This window comes from Erinaceus europaeus, chromosome 22, assembly GCF_950295315.1.
Source record: "Erinaceus europaeus chromosome 22, mEriEur2.1, whole genome shotgun sequence".
NCBI lineage: Eukaryota > Metazoa > Chordata > Mammalia > Eulipotyphla > Erinaceidae > Erinaceus > Erinaceus europaeus.
The window spans coordinates 8428063-8449287 of record NC_080183.1 but is presented as its reverse complement, the minus strand read 5'-3'; the positions used below and the strand labels follow the sequence as shown (position 1 = coordinate 8449287).

General features: G+C 45.7%; 1 protein-coding gene across 1 annotated transcript in view; it reads right to left on the bottom strand.

Moving 5' to 3' along the window:
- Nucleotides 1-11910, bottom strand: part of PTPN21 (protein tyrosine phosphatase non-receptor type 21) — a 48051-nt gene extending 36141 nt beyond the window's left edge. The window contains exons 1-2 of the mRNA XM_060181215.1: nt 11014-11910; nt 4657-4890 (exon numbers count right to left, since the gene is read on the bottom strand). Coding sequence (XP_060037198.1) covers nt 4657-4836 — 180 coding nt within the window. The 5' untranslated portion in view covers nt 4837-4890; nt 11014-11910. The remainder of the gene's footprint in view (nt 1-4656; nt 4891-11013) is intronic.
- Between the last annotated feature and the right edge of the window lie 9315 nt (nt 11911-21225).

The following is a 21225-nucleotide window of genomic DNA, read 5'->3' as shown; positions in this document are numbered from 1 at the left end:
TCAACAACAATAACCACAACAATAAGTAACAAGGGCAACAAAAGGGAATATATAAATAAATCATTTTAAAAACTCGTAAATCTAGGGCCCAGAGTTAGCACACCGAGTTAAGCATACATAATATAAAGCACAAGGATCCCAGTTCGAGCTCCCGGCTCCCCACCTGCAGCGGTGAAACAGGTGTCTCGCTGTCTTGCTCTCCCTCTCTATCTCCCCCTCCTCTCTTAATTTCTCTCTGTTCTATCCAAGTTTTAAAAAATGGAAAAAAATATGGCCGCCAGATCCAACACTGACGACATCAACAATAAAACAAGGGCAACAAAAGGGAATAAATATAACAAAATAAATTTTTTTAAAAAAAATGGCCACCAGGAGCATTGGACTCGTAGTCTGGCACCAAGCCCCAGGGATAAACCTGGAAACCAAATAAATAAATAAATAAATAATATTAATAAATAGCATCTTTAAGTCTGTAGACAATGAGAATCTTCCTTGCCCCCACATCCCGAGGCCCAAAGAGGGGTCCAGTAGATGGCATAGACTCAAGCAAGAAGAAGTGAGGATGGTATAGAAATGCACTCCTTGTGTGGTCCGGGAGGTGGCGCAGTGGATAAAGCACTGGACTCAAGCATGAGGTCCTGAGTTCAATCCCCGGCGGCACATGTACCAGGGTGATACCTGGTTCTTTCTCTTTCCTCCTATGTTTCTCATTAATAAATAAAGAAAACTCTAAAAAATTATTTAAAAAAAAAAAAATGCACTCCTGGGCGGGGATAGATAGCATAATGGTTATGCAAAGAGACTCTCCTGCCTGAGGCTCTGAAGTCCCAGGTTCAGTCTCCTGCACTACCATAAACCAGAGCTGAGTGGTGCTCTGGTTTCAAAGGAAAAAAAAAGGGGGGGTGGGGGGTATCAACAGGTTAAGCAAAAGTGGCACAAAGTGCAAGGACCTGTGTAGGGATCCCGGTTCAAGCCCCCGGCTCCCCACCTGCAGGGGCGTCGCTTCACAGGCAGTGGTGAGGCAGGTCTGCAAGTGTCTGTCTTTCTCTCCCCCTCTCTGTCTTCCCCTCCTCTCTCCATTTCTCTCTGTCCTATCCAACAACGACATCAACAAGAACAATAATAACCACAACATTGCACCAAAGTAAAAGAATCTGGGGTGGGTGGGTGGGTGGGAGAATACAGGTCCATGAAGGATGATAAATGACACAGTGGGGGTTGTATTGTTAAATGGGAAACTGGGGAATGTTATGCATGTACAAACTATTGTATTTACTGTTGAATGTAAAACATTAATTCCCCAATAAAGAAATAAATTTAAAAAAATAAATAAATAAAAATAATAACAACAACAGAAGTGGGGGGGGAAGGCCTCCAGGAGCAGTGGATTCATGGTATAGGCACTGAACCCTAGCAATCACCTTGGAGGCAAAACATAAATAAATAAAATAAAATAACATATCAGCCTTTTTAAACCAATATTAATACAATAAAAAAAAAAGAAAGGAAAGAAAAAAAAAAAGCATTACAGAACTTAGACTGGAGTTGGTGTACTGCACCCTGGGGTGGCAGGGAGAGTTCAGGTCCTGGAGGTAATATCAGACAAGGAACTTGGGGGAGGGGGTTAGATCATTATGTGGAAAACAGAAAATGTTACCGATAAAAACTATTTTATTGTTGACTGTAAACCATTAACCCCCCAATAAAGAAAAAAAAAACTGTGGTCCAGGAGGTGGTGCCATAGATAAGAGGTTGGACTCTGAAGCATAGGGCCCTGAGTTTGATCCCCAGTAGATCTCACACACTCACACACACACACACACACACACACACACACACACACACACACACACCAGAGTTCTTTCTCTCCTTCTATCCCTCTCATTAACACATAAATAAAAATATGGAAAAAAAAATAACTCTGATCAAGGAAATAGTATAATGGTAAAGCATAAAGACTTTCAGGTGAGGGTAAATATCCCAGGTTCAATCCCTGGCACAAGCACTAAATCACAACAGAATGTTAAAACTGTGGTAGTCTGGTAATAATGTCTGATCACCACTAGCTGCCATGAATGTTTGTGTTGTAAGGGTGTCCTTCGGTTTTCCTAAAGATATTGACATAAGAAAGGGGACCAGAGCCTCCTAGCTGCTCTGCCACAGCCACTCAGCTAAACAGCGTCTCAGAAGACAGAGCTAGTAGGGGCCGGGTGGTGGCGCACCTGGCTGAGCACACGTCTTACAGTGCACAAGGACCCACGTTCGACCCTGTGGTCCCCACCTGCAGGGGGAAAGCTTCACGAGTGGTGAAGCAGGGCTGCAGGTATCTCTCTTCCTCTCTATCACCCCTTCCCTCTCAATTTTTACCTGTCTCTACGCAATAAATAAATTTTAAAAATAAAGATAATTTAAGAAAGGTTTAAAAAAAGAAAAAAAGAAGACAGAGCTAGTGCCTACCTCAAACAATCTCCAAAAAGTGCCCCCAGACTCCAAAGCAGCATCTCTAGTCCTGCAGTGAGTTATTTCATTTAATCTCATTTCATTTCACTTCATTTCGCTATTTAGCCAGAGGCCCGCTCAACTCTGAATTGTGATGATGCAGGGGATTGAACCTGGGGCCCTCAGGCACATGAGAGTCTGTTTGCAGAACCTTTATACTATCTCTTCTGCCCCTTTTCCCCCCTGTATTCTACCAGAACACTGCTCAAGAGATCTCAGGCTCATGGTGGTGCAGAGGACTGAACCTGGGACTTCCAGCCTTGAGCAGAAGAGCCTCTTTGCATAACCATTGTGCTATCTTCCCCACTTGAATCAGTACGGCTCCCCCTTCTAAAGATACATATGATTTTCAAATACATTGTACCCAGACACCCAGCTCAACAAATAGCTCTGAAGGTATCTTTCTTTCCTCCTCTGTCTTCCTGTCCTTTCTTGATTTCTCTCTGTCCTATCCAACAACGACAATAATAACAACAATGATAAACAACAAGGGCAACGAAAGGGGGAAAATAGCCTCCAGGAGCAGTAGATTCATAGTGCCAGCAATAACCCTGGAGGCAAAATAAATAAATAAATAATAAATAGGGGAATTGGGCGGTGGCACAACAGGCTAAGCACAGGTGGCGCAAAACGCAAGGATCCCGGTTCGAGCCCCCAACTCCCCACCTGCAGGGGAGTCACTTCACAGGCGGTGAAGCAGGTCTGCAGGTATCTATCTTCCTCTCCCCCTTCTGTCTTCCCCTCCTCTCTCCATTTCTCTCTGTCCTATCCAGCAACGATGATATCAACAACTACAATAAAAAAAAGGGCAACAAAAGAGAATAAGTATTTAAAATAAATAATTCAAAAAATGCATCTCAGATTCAGGACTCATTGAGCCGGAACTCACACACACCTCACCAGAACCCCCTCACACCTACTCTATTCTCATCATTTCCCAGAAGGCTCTTTGCAAAGACAAAAACCTTATCAAGGGCAAGAAAAGGAAGGTCAGCAGCGGAACCACCTGAGATTGGGGGGGGGGGGACCCTCCATTCCCAGCCCAGGACCAACAAAGCAAACACACAAGCAAATCACGCCACATCCATGTGAGAACCCCAATGCCTTCAGGATCAGCCCAAAGCACTTTGTTGAGAATCAGAGCTCTACTGGGCTCTAGGTTATGGTTGTGGATTGAGCTCGTGACCTTGGAGCCTCAGGTGTGACAGTCTCATTCCACTCTGACTTCACTGAGTGCCGGGCAAGTCTTCCTGTGCTGCCCCTCCCTGTTGTCTGACACCCTCCGCTCCCAGTCTCTCACCCTCAGGAATCTTATCAGCATCCACACTAGGGTGAGCTCGCTGCCTTACTTGCACTAACAGATCTTCCATATTGATTGGGGTAGATAGCATATGGTTATGCAAAGAGCTCTCATGCCTGAGGCTCCAAGGTCCTGGGTTGAATCCCCCCTGTAGCATCATAAGCCAGAGCTGATCAGTACTCTGGTTAAAAAAAAGGGGGGGGGGAAATATATTGATTGGATGGATGGTTTGTTTTTTTTTTTAAGTTTGTTTCATATACAAACTATGACATCGCTGGAATATGTAGCTAAGAATTCATCAATAGCATAAGTCTGTACATGAGTAACAACAATAATAACTACAAGGGCAACAAAAGGGATAAACATTTAAAAAAGAGAGAGAAAGAAAGAAAGAAAGAATTCCAGCACTGTTTCTCCACTTGTGAAGCTTTCCCCTTGCAGATGGGGACCAGGTCTTGTGTAGTGCAAAATGTGCGCTCGACCAGGCATGCCACCACCGGCCTGCCTCTGTCTCTATCATCATCATAATGAAACAAATTCGTGGGTCAGATGAGGAACATACCCAGAGAGGTGAAGTCTCCACACCAAGGTTAAACAGCTCATTGCAGGCACAAGAGTCAACTCAATGAGAAAGGTACACGTCTACCCACCCAGCCTGGGGTTCGAGCCCCAGGGGCCCCCTGGCAGGTCCTAAGGAACACGTTCAAAAAAGCAGGCAATGCTCATGAGACACTTCAAAGAGAGACCTCTGGGTCTACTCCAGTCCTTCCTCGGGGAAAAGGGCGTCATGAGGGTGCAAGGGGAGCATCCCGGCCAGAGCCAGGCAGAGTGGAGCCGCCAGGACCCGCACCCCTTACCTCGCGCAGCTCCAGCCTCTGGGCCACGGCCTCCAGGCTCTCCTGGCCGGTGCTCTCCACCGACAGCGTGAACTCCACGAAGTCGTTGTTGAGCAGCTGGATCCGGGCCACCAGGCAGGTCTTGCTGGACACCGTGTAGCGCCGGGTGCGTTTCAGCTTCAGTCCGAAGGGCAGCGGCATCTTCTCCTCCTTTCAGGGGCGAAGAGCGGGGCCAAGGGAGCATCCGCAAGGGTGCTGGGGAGAGAGGAGCTCGGTTACACCCACCTCTGCAGGCGAGGACCAAGCGCATGCCTGCAAAGAGGAAGCCTTCTTGGTCCCAGCAATGCAGGGACCAAGTGGGAGATTCACCACCACAGCTGTCAGGCCTGGGGCCAGACTCCACGCCCACTCCATCCTACCTGGGTCTCTGGGCCCGCACTGTCACTAGGTCCTGGTATTAGTGCTTCTCCTCTAGTTTTCCTTTTTTTAAATTTATTATTATTATTACTATTATTATTATTATTATTAAACCAGAGCACTTCTCAGCTCTGGCTTATGGTGGTGCGGGGGATTGAACCTGGCACTTTGGAGCCTCAATGAGAGTCTCTTTGCATAACCATTATACTATCTACCCCCACCCAATTTTTTTATTATCTTTATTTATTTATTGGATAGACAGCCAGAAATCAAGAGAAGGGGTTACAGAGGAGAGAGACAGAGAGACAGCTGCAACACTGCTTCACCACGGCCAAAGCTTTCTCCCTACAGGTGGGGCCCAGGGGCTTGAACTCGGGTCCCTGCGCACTGTAACATGTGCACTCAATCAGGTGTGCCACCAGCCAGTCCCCTCCTCTAGTTTTTCTTTGTTTCTTACATTCGTTTTGACCATAGCAGTGCTCAGCTCTGGCTACTATGCACCCTGACCCTTTTAATTTCTCCTTTTTTTTTTTTTTTTTTTTTTAAGATTTACTTTTTCGGATAGCATAATGGTTATGCAAAGAGACTGTCATGCCTGAGGCTCCAAAATCCCAGGTTCTATCCCCAACACCACCATAAACCAGAGCTGAGCAATGCTCTGGTAAACAAATAAATAAATAAAAAAGATTTACTTTTTCAATTTTTTCCCCTTAATATCTGTCTATGTGGGGGGGGGGGGAAGAGGGAGAGAAGCAGGGCAGCATTCAAGTATTAAGGGGGTGGAGGGGTGGGAGTGTGTCACTTCCTGGGTGCTAATTTTACCTTTTATTTTAATTTTATTATTTTTTTATATTTATTTTTTCCTTTTGTTGCCCTTGTTTATTGTTGTAGTTATTATTGTTGTTATTTATGTCATCGTTCGTTGTTAGATAGGACAGAGAGAAATGGAGAGAGGAGGGGAAGACAGCGAGGGGGAGAGAAAGATAGACACCTGCAGACCTGCTTCACCTCCTGTGAAGCGACTCCCCTGCAGGTGGGGAGCCGGGGGCTCGAACTGCGATCCTTAAGCCGCTTCACGCCACGTGCGCTTAACTCGCTGCGCTACCGCCGACTCCCGCTAATTTTACCTTTTAAAGGAACTATTTCTGGGGTGACAGAATAGCTCACTTGGACAGTATGATGCTTTGCCATGCACAGAGACCTAGGTTTGAGTCTGGCCCCCAGAACACTAAAGGAAACCTGGGTGTTGTGTTGTCTTTCACTTTTTGCCTCTCTTTAAAAAAAAAAAAAGTAAAATAGGGAGGGGGAGATAGCATAATGGTTATGCAAAGACAACTTTCACGCCTGAGACTCCAAAGTCCCAGTTTAATCCCCAGCATCACCATAAACCAGAGGTGAGCAGTGTTCTGGTAAATAATAAATAAAATAAGGACAGGAGATATGATTGGTATGCTAGCATGCCTGAGGCTTCAAAGTCCCAGGTTCATGCCCCTGCACTAACATAAACCAGAGCTGAGCAATGGTCTGGAAACAAATAAAATTGCTTTGTCTTTTTTTTTTTTTTTAACCAGAGCACTGCCCAGCTCTAGCTTATAGTGGTGCAGGGGCTTGAACCTGGGACTTGGAGCTTTACGCATGAGAACTCTTTGCCTAACCATGGTGCTATCTCCTCTGGCCCAGATAAATTAATTTTTTTTTAATTTTATCTATTTGTTATTAGATAGAGACAGAGAAATTGAGAGGGAAGGAGGAGATAGATAGAGAGGGACAGATACAGAGACACCTGTAGCCCTGTTTCACCACTTATGAAGCTTTGCCCAGCAGGTGGGGACCAGGGGCTTGAACCCAGGTACTTGCACAACATAGTGTGCCACCAGGCCACCGCCAGGTCCCTAAGTTCACCAGGTGTGCCACCGCCTGGTGTGCCATCAGGTGTGCTACCGCCTGGTCCAGGTGTGCCACCGCCTGGTGTGCCACCAGGTGTGCCACCGCCTGGTCCCTAAGTTTACTTTATATAAAATTATATCCTTTGAGAGAATGAGTGTCACTCTGGCAAATGTGGTTCCAGGATTACCAACTCTCCCTATCTTTTCTATTTCACTTGAATGTCTTCATGGGTGGAACTCGGAGCTTTGGTTATGGCAAAGCATCTGTTCTACCCCTGTCTACATGGAGGTGAAGATGGGGGGTGGGGGGGAGGCTGTTTCGATGTAAACTGAGCTTGTTGGTTTCATTTCTTGTGGTTTTTTTTTTTTTTTTTTTTGGGGGGGTTGGCTCCCCCATCGACTGTCACGGTGCCCGCAAACACGTCCAGAAGAGCAGCGCCCAGGTGGAGTCCCCCAAAGCATGGGCCCCAGAAGTAGGAATAACCCCCCCCGACACGTGGCAGCTGCCGGGATCTAGCGGGGTGCAGCGCCGCACCCCCACCTGGCAGCAGCCCCGCCGATGGAAACGATCGGAAGCCCGCGGGCTGTGCACGCGCGGCCGCCCGCCGCACTCCCCGCGCCCGCGCCTGCGCGGAGGGAGCCGAGCCCGCGGCGTTGCCATGCCAACCGTAAGTGCGAAGGGCCGGAACCTTAAGTGCGGGGCGCGGTTCCCGACGGACGCCTCGCGAAGGACCGTGCCCCGGGGCTCCAGGAGGGCAGTTTTAAAGAGCCCGGCAAGATGGGCGCCGGGGTCCCGGGGCTGGGCTGGGCTGGAGCCGCGGGCCCGACCCAATGCGCTGCTGGCAGCGTTCTGAACCACACTAATGGGGCTGGGGGGTCGAGCTGTTGCAAACCGGGGGGGTGAGAAGCAGCTGGACATTTCCACATGGGCCAGATTTGGGGGGGGGGATCCCCCAACCAAGCGGGTTGATCAGATGCAGTGACTGTCGGGGCGGCCCCACCTCCGTTTCCCTCCGAGCAGAGGTCGCACCCCGCCGTGAACTGCTCGTCATCACCCAGAACCTGGGCCAGGAGCCCCAAGGTGGGGGGGGGCAGGGGCACCCCCTCCCCAGCACTCCCACCTGGGGGACACCTCGGAGACCCTTCCTGTGCATATATGCAATTCTCCTTTTCATTGTTTCACCACCTTCCTCATCTGTCCTTTTTTTTTTTTTTTTCCTGTTACCTTAATTTGCAAATGAGATGGAAACCCCCTGCCTCGATTTATCGCTTGAAAGGAGACTTGGAGCTTGCATACGTATATTATACATATATGTTATATGAAGACAATATTTAAAAACAAAAGATCTGAGGACTGGAGAGATAGCATAACAGTTGTGCAAAAAGGCTTTCCCGCCTAAGCCTACAAGACCCCAGGTTCAATCTCCAGCACCACCATAAACCAGAGCTGGGCGGTGATCCCATAAAATAATAACAATAAAGCAAATAAATCTAAGAAGAAGATCTAAGGGGAGAAGAGGCTTTCTCGGATTTACACTGGAAGGGCCTGAGCTGGGGCTCAATCCCCAATTCCTCATTCACTCTTCATGTTTTCTGGCTGCTTTTCAGCCCCAGGGGTGATGGCTACTGGCCAGAGGATAGCAGAACTAGAATTTAGGGCTCAGCTAGGACACCAGACTGCCAAACTTAACGTGTTGTCCATTTATTCCACAAAAATGGGTTGCGTGTCTGCATCCAAGGCAGTGGAGCAGGCACTGTGAGAAATCCAAGACGAATTCTAAGCCTTCACTGCCCTTAAGGAGATTACAAGATTGCTATAATTATAGGCCTGTATCTCTAATTAGGACCCAAACAGTTTCTCTGTCTGCTTGCTTGATTTGTTTTTGTTATTTGTTATTTGTGTTTTGGCTTTCCCCCCTCCCCAGCTGTGGTTATCCTTCAGCCAGAAAGAAGAGAGAAAAAAAAAAAAAAAAAAGGGCGAGGTAAAAGGGAAACTTGTACTCCCTAAAGCACTATGCTCACTAAATGTGTTTGCTGAGTCCCTTCTGTATATAAAAATGCCAGGCTAAGGATAGGAGAATATAATTTTATTTTATTTTATTTTTAGCTATATATAGTTTCCATGGATAGGTCTCAGTGCTCTCGGCATGCCATGGTATAAACCAAGTAAGGCAGTTGTGGCAAAATGGCGGGGGCGAGGGTGTAAAGAGAATCTTAAATAATAAACTTTAAATTAGAAACTTGGGGGAAAAAAAGAAAGCTGATAAGTCAACAATGTTTGTATACATTTTTTAAAGATTATATTTACATATGACACACGTGTGTCTTAAGTACACTTTAATGTGACAAAGTAGTGGATTTCTAGCTTATTTACAAATTATGGTATCAGGAAACCAGACAAATGAGCGTACCTGAAAACAAACCAAAAAAAAAAAAAATTGCATATATGCACCAAAGGAATGAGGGCTACTGAAGCAGAACCCACTACTAAGACAGAACTAACTACTCCTTAAAGACAGTAAATACTGCACTAAACAACTTAGTCATTAGCTGGAGCTCTAATTAAGCAAAGGCAGAGTAAAAATTTTCAATTGTCCCTGAGATTGAAAATATTTTACATGTCGGGAATAGAGAAAAGTCGGTGGTTTCTCTTTCTGATTTTGGTACCTGTTAGAAGTGAAAAAGTTGAAGGCTGTGTCTGTTACGTGCATTTCAGTAAATAATGCTTGCTTTGACTGTTGTATATCAAGCCTACCCTATTAAAGTACTGTGCTTAATAATTTACAAAATTATGCCTTACACATCTTCGTTTTCACGTCTGTACATTCTTAGCTACCAGGTCAGACTATGTCAATAAAGTGATAAACATCTGAATAGGAGTTGAAATAAAAAATACTGTTTCAACTGTAAAATAATATGCAGTCATTTGCAAAGTAATTGTATCCGGAATCATAGATTATCCAGTTACTAAAAAGACAATCCAAGATCAACTCTTGAAATGGAAAGCTAGGAGAGACTTTCTCTACAAAGCTGGCTGTTACGTAATCAGAAACAGATACACATTCAATTCTGCTCAAGTCTTCCACATGCAGGCACCATGGTTAAATGCTTCCTGAACTCCTCCCCTTTTCCAACTTCACTCTAAAACCCTGGAGCTTCCCCCTTGCTGCTAAGATCCTCCCTGAGTGTTCTGGCAATGATGCTTCAAAGTCAAATAATCACGGGGGGACAAGAAAAAAAAAAGCCGATGGAAGCCTGTTCAGAGCTCTATCTGTAATAGAGGCATTCGGTCAAACGCATGTTTGTCATGGAGAAAACATTCATGCGTAGATAGCTGAGAATCAGACGCCCTAGAAACAAATCAGACAACTGGTTTCCCGAGTAAAATTGCTGTCACATCCCAACCCAAACTGGAAAAAAAAAAAAAAAAAAAAAAAGTCAACAAGTATTAGGCATTCAGTGGTTGTCACTCGGAGCACTGGGAGTATTCTGAATGTGTCTGCGAGCACATGCTATTATTATAAGGCTTTCTCAGCAAAACGAAAAAGAAAATAAGAGCGTGCCAAGCGCGCCCAATCTAATCGGGATCTGCAGAAGTCAGAATTTGCAGTCCCAAGTTTTTTTGTTTGGTTTTTTTTTTTTTTTTGGCAGCCCCAAGAATTCCTGTTCCTCCCTCCTTCCCTTCCCCCAGTAAACACTCTTTACTCCGACACCCAAAGCAGCCATCAGCCCCGAGCATTCCTTCCCCCTCGCCAGAGGCATCTGGCAAATTTCGACAGGCGCAAAGACAACTTTTGCAACCAGAGACAGTGAAGCCCGAACTGCTCAGCCAGGGCTGGAGTCCAGAAGTTCAAGATCCCCCCGATCCCTGACTGCAGCAGGTCAGAGACACAGAGACAGGAGAGAGAGAGAGAGAGAAAGAAAGGGAGAGAGAAAGAGAGGGAGAGGGAGAGCGCTAGAGTCTTTGTGGCGCCCCAGCCCTCTAGCCCCGCGCCCCCGCGCCCCCGCGCCCCCGATCCCCCGCCCGGGGCTGCCCCGCGCGCACACTCCCCGCCGCCCCGGCCCCGGGGCTCACCTGCTCCCGCATCCTCAGGCCCGGCGCCCGGCTCCGCCGCCTGCCCGCGCGGGGGCGCGCTCCCGGGCCCGCGCGGCGGCTCCCTGCCCCCGGGGTCTGCGGGCGGCGCGGGGGGCAGCGCGCACAAAGGGAGCGCGCGGGGCGGGCGCGGGGCGGGCGCGGGACCGCAGCCGGAGCGGCGGAGCAGCCGGGCCGCGTCCCTCCCCCTGGGCCGGCGGGGCGGCTGGCGGATCCGGGGAGGCGGCGGCGGCCCGTGACCTCAGAGAGTTGGAATGCGGGGCGGCGGGCGCGGGCGCGGGGGAGGCGGGACGGGGCGCGGACAGCTGCGCCCGGCCGCCGCGGGGAGGGCCGGCGAGGGGCCATCAGATGACCCCTTATTTTCAGTCTCCGAAGCCAGCACGGCTTTTCAGCGAAAGGAAACATACAGAATTTTTTTTTTTTTTTTTTTTAATCAAAGGAAAGTGACATTAGCCCGGTGCCAGGCACAAGGTTTTCATTCCTGCGTCGGCGTGGGACGTTCTGTTAAATGCATTTTGTTTTCTTTTCCTGTGAAATGCAATCACTTTGCGGGGTTATTCGCTTCCTCTTGCACATTTTTTTAAGTATTTTTTTCTGATATTCAACTCTTTTTTTAATATTTATTTTATTTATTTATCCCCTTTTGTTGCCCTTGTTGTTTTATTGTTGTAGTTATTATTGTTGTTGTCGTTGTTGGATAGGAGAGAGAGAAATGGAGAGAGGAGGGGAAGAGAGAGACGGGGAGAGAAAGACAGACACCTGCAGACCTGCTTCACCGCCTGTGAAGCGACTCCCCTGCAGGTGGGGAGCCGGGGTTCGAACCGGGATCCTTATGCCGGTCCTTGTGCTTTGCGCCACCTGCGCTTAACCCGCTGCGCTACAGCTCGACTCCCCCTCTTGCACATTTCTGAACGCAGTTCAAGGATTGCCTTTCGTCCATGCTCACGTCTAATGATAGACTTTATTTAAAAAACAAAAGGAAGCACTCACTGCTGACTTTAAAGGCCTAATTAACCTTCCCCACCACCCCGCCCCACCACCAAAATCAAGCTGGTATGCTTTCTATAACGTGCGGCTCACTCAAATATATGCATATGCGATACAGAATAGACTTTCGTATACATTTTTTAACTTTCTTCGTCCATGTACTTAAAAAAATTTTTTTTTATTATTTGTTATTTATTTATTGGATAGAGACAGCCAGAAATCGAGAGGGAAGGGGGTGGTAGAGATGGCAGAGACAGAGAGACACCTGCAGCACTGCTTCACCGCTCATGAAGTTTTCCCCCGCAGGTGGGGGCCAGGGACTCGAACCTGGGTCCTTGCATTGTAACATGTGCGCTCAACCAGGCGCGCCGCCACCCGGCCCTCACCCCCCTTTTTTTTTTCCCTTAAACCAGAGCACTGCTCAGCTCTGCTTTATGGTGGTGCTGGGGATTGAACCTGGGACCTTTGGTGTCTCAGACTTGAAATCCTATGTGCATAGCCCATCATGCTAACTCTTCAGCTCTTTAAATTTTTTGTATGCTTGTTTTAAATTTTCTTTTAATGAGAGAACTCCTCAACTCAGGTTTATGGTGGTGCTGGGGATTAAACCTGGGACATAGGAGCATCAGGCCTGGCCTAAAAGTTATGTTGTGTAACCATTATGCTATCACCCCATTCCAGAATAGATATTTGAGGCCCGGGAGCCCGTGCCCACACTGACTGAGTGACTCTGCAAGTGCCTTGACTGGTCTCTCCCTACTCCCTCTGGGAATGGCAGTGCTCCCTGGCCAGTAAGATGTGTAAGATACACGGGAAGCATCTCATTTCCTGCCAGGCCATATTAGCTGTGCTTGTTATACAGAATGGTGTAAGGTAACATTGTGAGTACTGCCGTGTTCCAATGCTTCTGCCCTGGAATCCAAGTGTATGCCCCTCACGTCTTTACCATAGAGGGGTTGTGGTTTGAATGTTTGGGGGGCAGAGGAAGTTTGGTTCTGCTTTGCTAGTGATTTTGCAATTTTATTCCTTTTTTTTTCTTTATTGGGGGATTAATGGTTTACACTCAACAGTAAAATACAGTAGTTTGTATGTATGTAATATTTCTGTTTTCCACATGACAATCTAACCCTCCTCCAGGTTCTCCTCTGCCGTCATGTTCCAGGACCTGAACGCTCGCCTCTACTCTACAGTCTCTTACTTTGGTGCAATACACCAACTACAGTCCAAGTTCTGCTGTGTGTTTTCCCTTCTGTCTGATTTTGTCATTTTAATGCTGCTGTTCCTTTTTCTTCTTCTTCTCTTTCTTTCTCTCTTTTTTTTTTTTCCTTCCAGGGTTATCACTGGGGCTGGGTGCCTGCAGTACGAATCCACTGCTCCCAAAGGCCATTTTTTCCTTTTTTTTTTTTTTAATTATTATTGAATAGGACAGAGACAAATTGAGGGAGGGGAGAAAGCTATAGAGGAGGAGAGAAAGATAGACACCTGCAGACCTGCTTCATCACCCATACAGGTTGGGAGCCGAGAGCTCCTTGCCTGGGATCCTTGTGTTTCGTACTATGTGCACTTAACCCAGTGCACTACCACTCAGCCCTCTCTTTTTCTTTTTTGTTTTTTCTTATTATTTTATTTAATATAATGAGAGGTACAGGGGAAAAGATACAGAAAGAGACCAAAGCACTGTTTAGCTCTGGCGAATGGGGGTGCCAGGGATTGAACCAGGGAATGCTGCTATTTCTGAAAGGGTCTTTTATGTGATATTTCATTTTCATGGGCATTCATCTAAATGCCTGTCGAGGACTTAAGCATAAGCTAGGGTCCCTGAGTATAGAAGATTTATGGTCTAGTGGATGATAAACACATGCACATACACAGCCCAGACAGGTCTACATGATGCATAGCACCCTAGAAGTATGACAGCTGTGGCAAGTTGGCCTATATCTTACAAGATAATGTGTCTTTCTTTTTTTTTTTTTTTTTGGTTTAGCAAACCATGGTCCAGTAAGTCAAATTATTGTGATTTATAGAGAGGATTCAAAAGAGCAGTTGTAGACAATAATACTTTGTAAGCCTAACATTCAGAAATTAAACTTTAACTTGTCCTTAAGCCTCACTCATATATGAGCTGGAGAATTCTTTAAAAGTCATCATTTTCTACATTTTGGTGCATCCTTCTTTATATTTGGTTAACGGTGTTCTTTTCTTTTTAATATTTATTTATTCCCTTTTGTTGCCCTTTTTTTTTTTATTTAAGAAAGGATTAATTAACAAAACTATAGGGTAGGAGGGGTACAACTCCACACAATTCCCACCGCCCAATCTCCATATCCCACCCCCTCCCCCAATAGCTTTCCCATTCTCTATCCCTCTGGGAGCATGGACCCAGTGTCATTGAGGGTTGCAGAAGGTAGAAGGTCTGGCTTCTGTAATTGCTTCCTCGCTGAACATGGGCGTTGACTGGTCGGTCCATACTCCCAGTCTGCCTCTCTCTTTCCCTAGTAGGATGGGTCTCTGGGGAAGCTGAGCTCCAGGACACATTGGTGGTGTCTTCAATCCAGGGAAGTCTGGCCGGCATCCTGATGATACCTGGAACCTGGTGACTGAAAAGAGAGTTAACATACAAAGCCAAACAAATTGTTGAGCAATCATGGACCCAAAGCTTGGAAAAGTGGAGAGGAAGTATTAGGGAGGTACTCACTGCAAACTCTAGTATACTTCTGCTTTCTTACTTTGGTGCCATACTCCAAACTCAGTCAATTTCTGCTTTGCATTTCTACTTCTTTTTTTTTTTTTACATGCATAACATTCCCCAGATTCCCATTTAGCAATACAACCCCCACTATTTCATTCATCATTTTTCATGGACCTGTATTCTCCCCACCCACCCACCCACCCCACAGTCTTTTACTTTGGTGTAATACTCCAATTCCATTTCAGGTTCGACTTGTGTTTTCTTTTCTAATCTTGTTTTTCAACTTCGGCCTGAGAGTGAGATCATCCCATATTCATCCTTCTGTTTCTGACTTATTTCACTCAACATGATTTTTTCAAGGTCCATCCAAGATGGGCTGAAAACGGTGAAGTCACCATTTTTTACAGCTGAGTAGTATTCCATTGTGTATATATACCACAACTTGCTCTGAATGACTCTGAAAATGTCCAATAGTTCTAGGTTATCTATCTCTTCATTTAGCTCCCTTATGTCTTTACTGATTTTCTTCCTGGATGATCTGTCAAGTTGAGATAGTGGGGTGTTGAAGTCCCCTACTATGATTGTGTTACTGTTAATATATTGCTGTAGCTCTTTCAGTAGAAGTTTGATGTATTTAGATGGCTTCTCATTGGGTGCATAGATATTAATAATTGTTAAGTCCTCTTGATTGACTGATCTTCTGAGCATTAAGTAGTGTCCATTCCTATCTTTTTTAATCTTATCTATTTTAAAGTCTATCATGTCAGATATGAGAATAGCTGTTCCTGCCCTTTTTTGTGGGCCATTGGCTTGAATGATAGTTTTCCATCCTTTCACTTTAAGTCTGTGTTTGTCTTGTTGCGTTAGGTGAGTTTCCTGTAGACAACATATTGTTGGGTTGTGTTTTCTGATCCATCTTCCTACTCTGTGTCTTTTAATAGGTGAATTCAGGCCATTCACATTTATTGATATCAAAGATTGAAGATATTTTAACGCCATTCTTGTAGAGTTTTAGAGTGTTTTGATATATGTTCTATTTGTGGTGGTCTGGTTGTTTATAGGAAACCTTTCAGAACTTCTTTCAAGGCAGGCTTGGTGATGGTTGCTTCCTTCAACTGTTGCTTGTCTGAGAAGGTTTTGATGCTTCCATCTAGTCTGAATGACAGTCTAGCAGGATATAGTATTCTTGGCTGAAAGCCTTTCTCATTGAGCACTCGATAGATATCTTGCCATTCTCTTCTGGCCTGTAGTGTTTGTATGGAGAAGTCTGCTGCTAATCTTATGGGTTTTCCTTTGTAGGTGACTCTTTGTTTTTCTCTTGCAGCCTTGAGGATCCTTTCTTTATCCTTATTCCTTTCCAATCTAAGTATGACATGTCTTGGTGTCTTTAGGTCTGGGTTAATTCTGTTTGGGACCCTCTGGGCTTCTTGAATCTTTATGTCTTTGGTGTTGTCTAGACTAGAGAAATTTTCAGCTATTATGGCCTGGAGAACGCTTTCTTCCTCCCCTTCTCTTTCTTCCTCTGGTAAGCCAATAATGCGTATATTGTTTCTTTTGAAGTCATCCCATACGACTCTGTTGTTGTTTTCAGCATCTCTTAATCTCTTTTTGAGATCTCTTACTTCTTCTTTAGTTGTCTCTAATTCATCCTCAATCTTGCTAATTCTGTCTTCAGCCTCATTGATTCTATTCTCTCTGCCCTCTACTGCTTTCTGGAGTTCATCTATTTTGTTGCCCTGCTCTGATACTGTTTTAGCTTGTTCAGCTAGTTGCCTTCTTAGCTCAGCAATTTCAGCTTTCAGCTCTCTAATAACCATGAGATTATTAGAATTTTCTTCCATATTCTCATTTGTTGTTCCTGCAGTTCTGATTACAATTTTTTCAAATTCTTTACTCACTCCTGTTATTATTTCCTTAGCTAATGTTTGGATGTTGAACTCGTTGTTTTGTGCTTTGCCCTCTGGAGGACTTTTAGCTGGACTCTTGTCCTGGTTCGAGTCTCCATTATTTTTTCTTGTTGTTTTAACCATTTTATATAAGTTAAGAGGTTTTTCAATCCCTGAGTTGGAGTTCAGTGGTGTAAAAGCCTTTTTTTTTTTCCCCTGTAGGCTATGGTAGCCTGAGGGCTTTTAAACTATCAATAGGCTTCTTGGCTTAATCAATGACTCCTGACCAAGAGATAAAGCAGGGTGTGGCAGAGATAATCCAGTGGTTATGCAAAGAGACTTTCACAGCCCTTCAGCTATGCCACCGAGGTATAGGTCTTCTCCTGAGTTTCCCGGTTAGATCTCTGTGCCCTGGTGTCCCTCCCTGTTGCTGCTCCAGATTCTGAGGGTAGTAGCAATGGAGACTCAGAGTTGTACTTGGTGAGTCTCTGGGGAGTCCTTTCCTCCCTTCAGCTGTCCCCTTGTTGGTGGAGCAGACTGGAGGTGGTGTCTCAACTGATAAACTGCTGAACTGTTAGCAGTCACTTAATCTCTCCTTAGGCCCCTCTCTCCTCTCTGTCACCAGCCACGCGTGTTTGTACTCACGGGTGATTTACTGGGTTTCTGTGGTCATTCTAGTCCTGTCTTGTTTCGGTCCGGGTGGTCTCCTTTGGTATTCCTAGTTGATCCGGGAGAGGAGAGGAGAGGAGAGAAAGCGATCTGCTGCTCGTAGCTCCGCCTCCGGAAGTCTAGCGCCCGATAATGTGTCTTTCTAATGTGCAACATAGATCAGTTCTGTTTATAATTGCTAGTTCTACAGAACACTCTGAGATAGCTGTGTGTGAGGTGAGGAAAGAGATGTGAGAAGGAGTCACTTTCCCAGTCTTCCACACTGGAAGAAGTAAATTGCGTGCAATCTTTCTCACTTTCTCGTGTGTCTCTGGCCTGAAATATCAAGACCTGATATTTCCTCCCTTTGAAATGTGCCCATTCTTGCAGTCCAGGGGGTGGTGCAATGGTAGAACTTTGGACTTGAAAGCGTGAGTTCCCAGCTTCCATCCTCAGCACCACTTATGTCAGAGTGCTGCTCTAACTTCTCTCTCTCCCCTGCGTCTGCTTCTATCCAGTGGAAGAAATAGACTCTTCAAACTCACAGAAACACACACAACTTGGGACTAGTTATGCAAAGAAACTTTCATGTCCAAGGTTCTTGGGTTCCAGGTTCAATCCCCAGCAACACAATATTTCAGAGCTAAGCAATGTTCTGACTTGAATTGTCACCATGTGTTTGTTTGTTTTTGCTTCTTTTTTTGCCTCCAGCATTATAGCTAGGGCTCATCTTCGCCCACCCTGTCCAACGCTTGACTTCTCGTCACCCAATCTGGTCCCCTACGCCTACACTGAACTTCTCTGTTCCAGACTCTTGGAAACAGAGTTGGCAGTCAGCTGAGGTCAAGAACAAACACCTCATCACAGACCCCTGCAAGCGTCAACCCGGCTTTGACCTAGCATGTTATGATCGGGCCCTCCTCAATCGCTATCAAACAGGCCATGGCCGGTGCGCCGCTATGTCCCATCACTGGGGAGCCAGAGACGACCCGAACTGCCCCTGCAGCTCCAGACAGACTATGACCCACATAGTCAACGACTGCCACCTCTCCAGATTCAAAGGAGGTCTCGAAACTTGACATCAGGCTCAACCTGACGCTGCTGACTGGCTACGGAAGAAGGGCAAACGCTAGAAGAAGAAGTGCCTGTACTATAAATCCACTGCTCCTGGTGGCCATCTTTTTTCTGTTGTTGTTTGTTATTGTTGTTGTTGCTGTTGGATAGGACAGAGAGAAATGGAGAGAGGAGGGGAAGACAGAGAGGGGGAGAGCAAGATAGACACCTGCAGACCTGCTTCACTGCTTGTGGGGCAACCCCCCTGTAGGTGGGGAGCCGGGGGCCTGGACCAGAATCCTTGGCTTCACACTATGTACACTCAACCCAGTGCACTACCAACCCTCCCACTCCCCCACCCCCCTATCACCTTGCTTTCTTTTCTCCCTGCATCCTGCTCAGCCTCCCCGAAAACAAATATCTATCTATCTATCTCTCTTTCCCACCTCCGGCCACTATAAGCCGAACTCGAATTCTCATCATCTGGCACCCAGAATATTGGTGAAAGGGCGATCCTTCTGATATATATATATATATATATATATATATATATATATATATATATATATATATATATATATATATATATATATATATATATTTGGTAGAAACAGAGAGGAATCTTTGTCTTTGGTAGAGAGGGAGAGAGAGAGAGAGACAGGCAGATACAGGAGCACTACTTCACCACTTATGAAGCCTCCTCCCTGCAAGTGGAGCCCAGGGACTTGAACCCATGTCCTTGCACATTATAACATGTGTGGACTGCCAATTGGGTGGATTGCCACCACCTGGCCACCTATTTATTATTATTATTTATTATTATTAATGAAAGACTAAGAAAAAGACCAGAGCAATGCTCCACTCTGGCTTATGGTAGTTCTGAGGATTGAACCTGGGACTTTAGAGCCTGAGGCAGGAAAGTCTTTTGCAGAAATAGTCCACTATCTTCCCAGCGATTTTGTGCCTTTTTTTTTCTTTTTTTTTTCTTTCTTTCCTTTCTTTTTTTTTTAAGTAAAAGGATACATATTTCACTTTGCAAAATTGCATATTTCACTTTGTAAAATTCAGGGTCTGTTCCCTTATTAGATTTGACAACAGAACAGTTCAACAGAGGTTGACCCCAAAGGAAGGGGACTTGTCCTGCCTTCAAGGGAGAGCAGGTCATGACTTCTCTAGACCCTCAGTGATGATGACTATCAGACTGTCTGGTCTTCCCATAAACAAGTTTGGCCAGGAATGCAGTTACACAGAAGTCCCTTGTATTCTTTAAAAAAAATTTTTTTTGGGGGGTGGAGTACAGCAGTGGTTAAGCGCACATGGCGCAAAGCACAAGGACCGGCATAAGGATCCCGGTTCGAGCCTCCGGCTCCCCACCTGCAGGGGAAGCAGGTCTGCAGGTGTCTCTCTTTCTCTCCCCCTCTCTTCCCCTCCTCTCTCCATTTCTCTCTGTCCTAACAATGATGACATCAATAACTACAACAACAATTAAAAAAAAAAACAAGGGCAAGAAAAGGGAAAAGAGAAAGAAAGAAAGAAAGAAAGAAAAGAAGCTAACAAAGGCAGCAAAAGGGAAAATTAAAAAATATAATAAAAAATTAAAAATAATAGTAATGGTTTTAATTTTTTTTTGTTTGTTTTTTTTAATTTTTTTTTTTTAATGCTAGGCCTAGGCTTACTGTCCTTGGAGCTAACATTTATTTCCCCTGTGAGCTAAGCCTTTGGGGCCTGACCTTCAGGCTTTTGTAAACGGTACTTAACCTCTCCAGTCACCCCGTCCTTCTCTCTGCTCTCCAAGTGCTCTCCCCCGCCCCCCAGCTGTCTTTCCTGGCCCACAGCACCTCCTGCCCACCTTCCACTCCTCCCCAAGTTTGAATCCAACCTCTCTGCTTCCGAGACAACCTTCCCTCCACCCCATTCCACAGTGATCTTCACACATGACAACCACTTTAAAAATGGTCTCAGGAAAGCTACTTTTTATATCTCCCTAGAATTCCCAGGACACCACTGGACAGAGAGCAGGCCCTAAAAAAAAACTTGTTAATTGAATCAGGAAGAAAATGAAAGAATTTTAAAAATAGAAGATGATCATAAAACACAAGCAATGCTAGACAGCTGAGCTGAACTTCCTTCCCCACAGTGTACACGTCCCACCTGCCGGCCACTTGGCGGAGCTCTGTTTTCTGGCAACCATGCTCATGTGACAGCAGTGTCCCCGTGGCAAGTCACTCGAGCAGCTCATGAAAGTGGAAGAAGTGGAATTATTGTTGCTTTGTGGCTGCACAGAAGGAAGGGAAGGGGGCCAGGAGGTGGCACATATGTTATAGTGCGCAAGGACCCAGGTTCAAGACCTCTGGTCCCCACCTGCAGGGGGAAAGCTTCACAAGTGGTGAAGCAGGGCTGCAGGTGTCTCTCTGTCTCTCTCCCTGTCTATCACCCCCTTTCCTCTCAATTTCTGGCTGTGTCTATCCAATAAATAAATAAATAAATAAAGATTTTAAAAATATGTGTATAAAAAAATATATATATATATATATAAAAGAAAGAAGTGAAGACTTTAGGTCCTTCCATCCCACAAGACACAGAAAACTTGGCAGATGGGAGCTGGGCGGTAGCGCAGCAGGTTAAACGCATGTGACACAAAGCATTAATGGACCGGGGTAGGGACCCCGGTTTGAGCCCCCGGCTCTCCACCTGCAGGGGAGTCGCTTCACAGGCGGTGAAGCAGGTCTGCAGGTGTCTGTCTTTCTCTCCCTCTCTCTGTCTTCCCCTCCTCTCTCCATTTCTCTCTGTCCTATCCAACAACGACAACACCAATAACAACAATAACTACAACAATAAAACAACAAGGGCAACAAAAGGGAATAAATAAATAAATAAAATATTAAAAAAGAAAAAGAAATGTGGTCATTTCTTAAAAAAAAAATTTGTAGA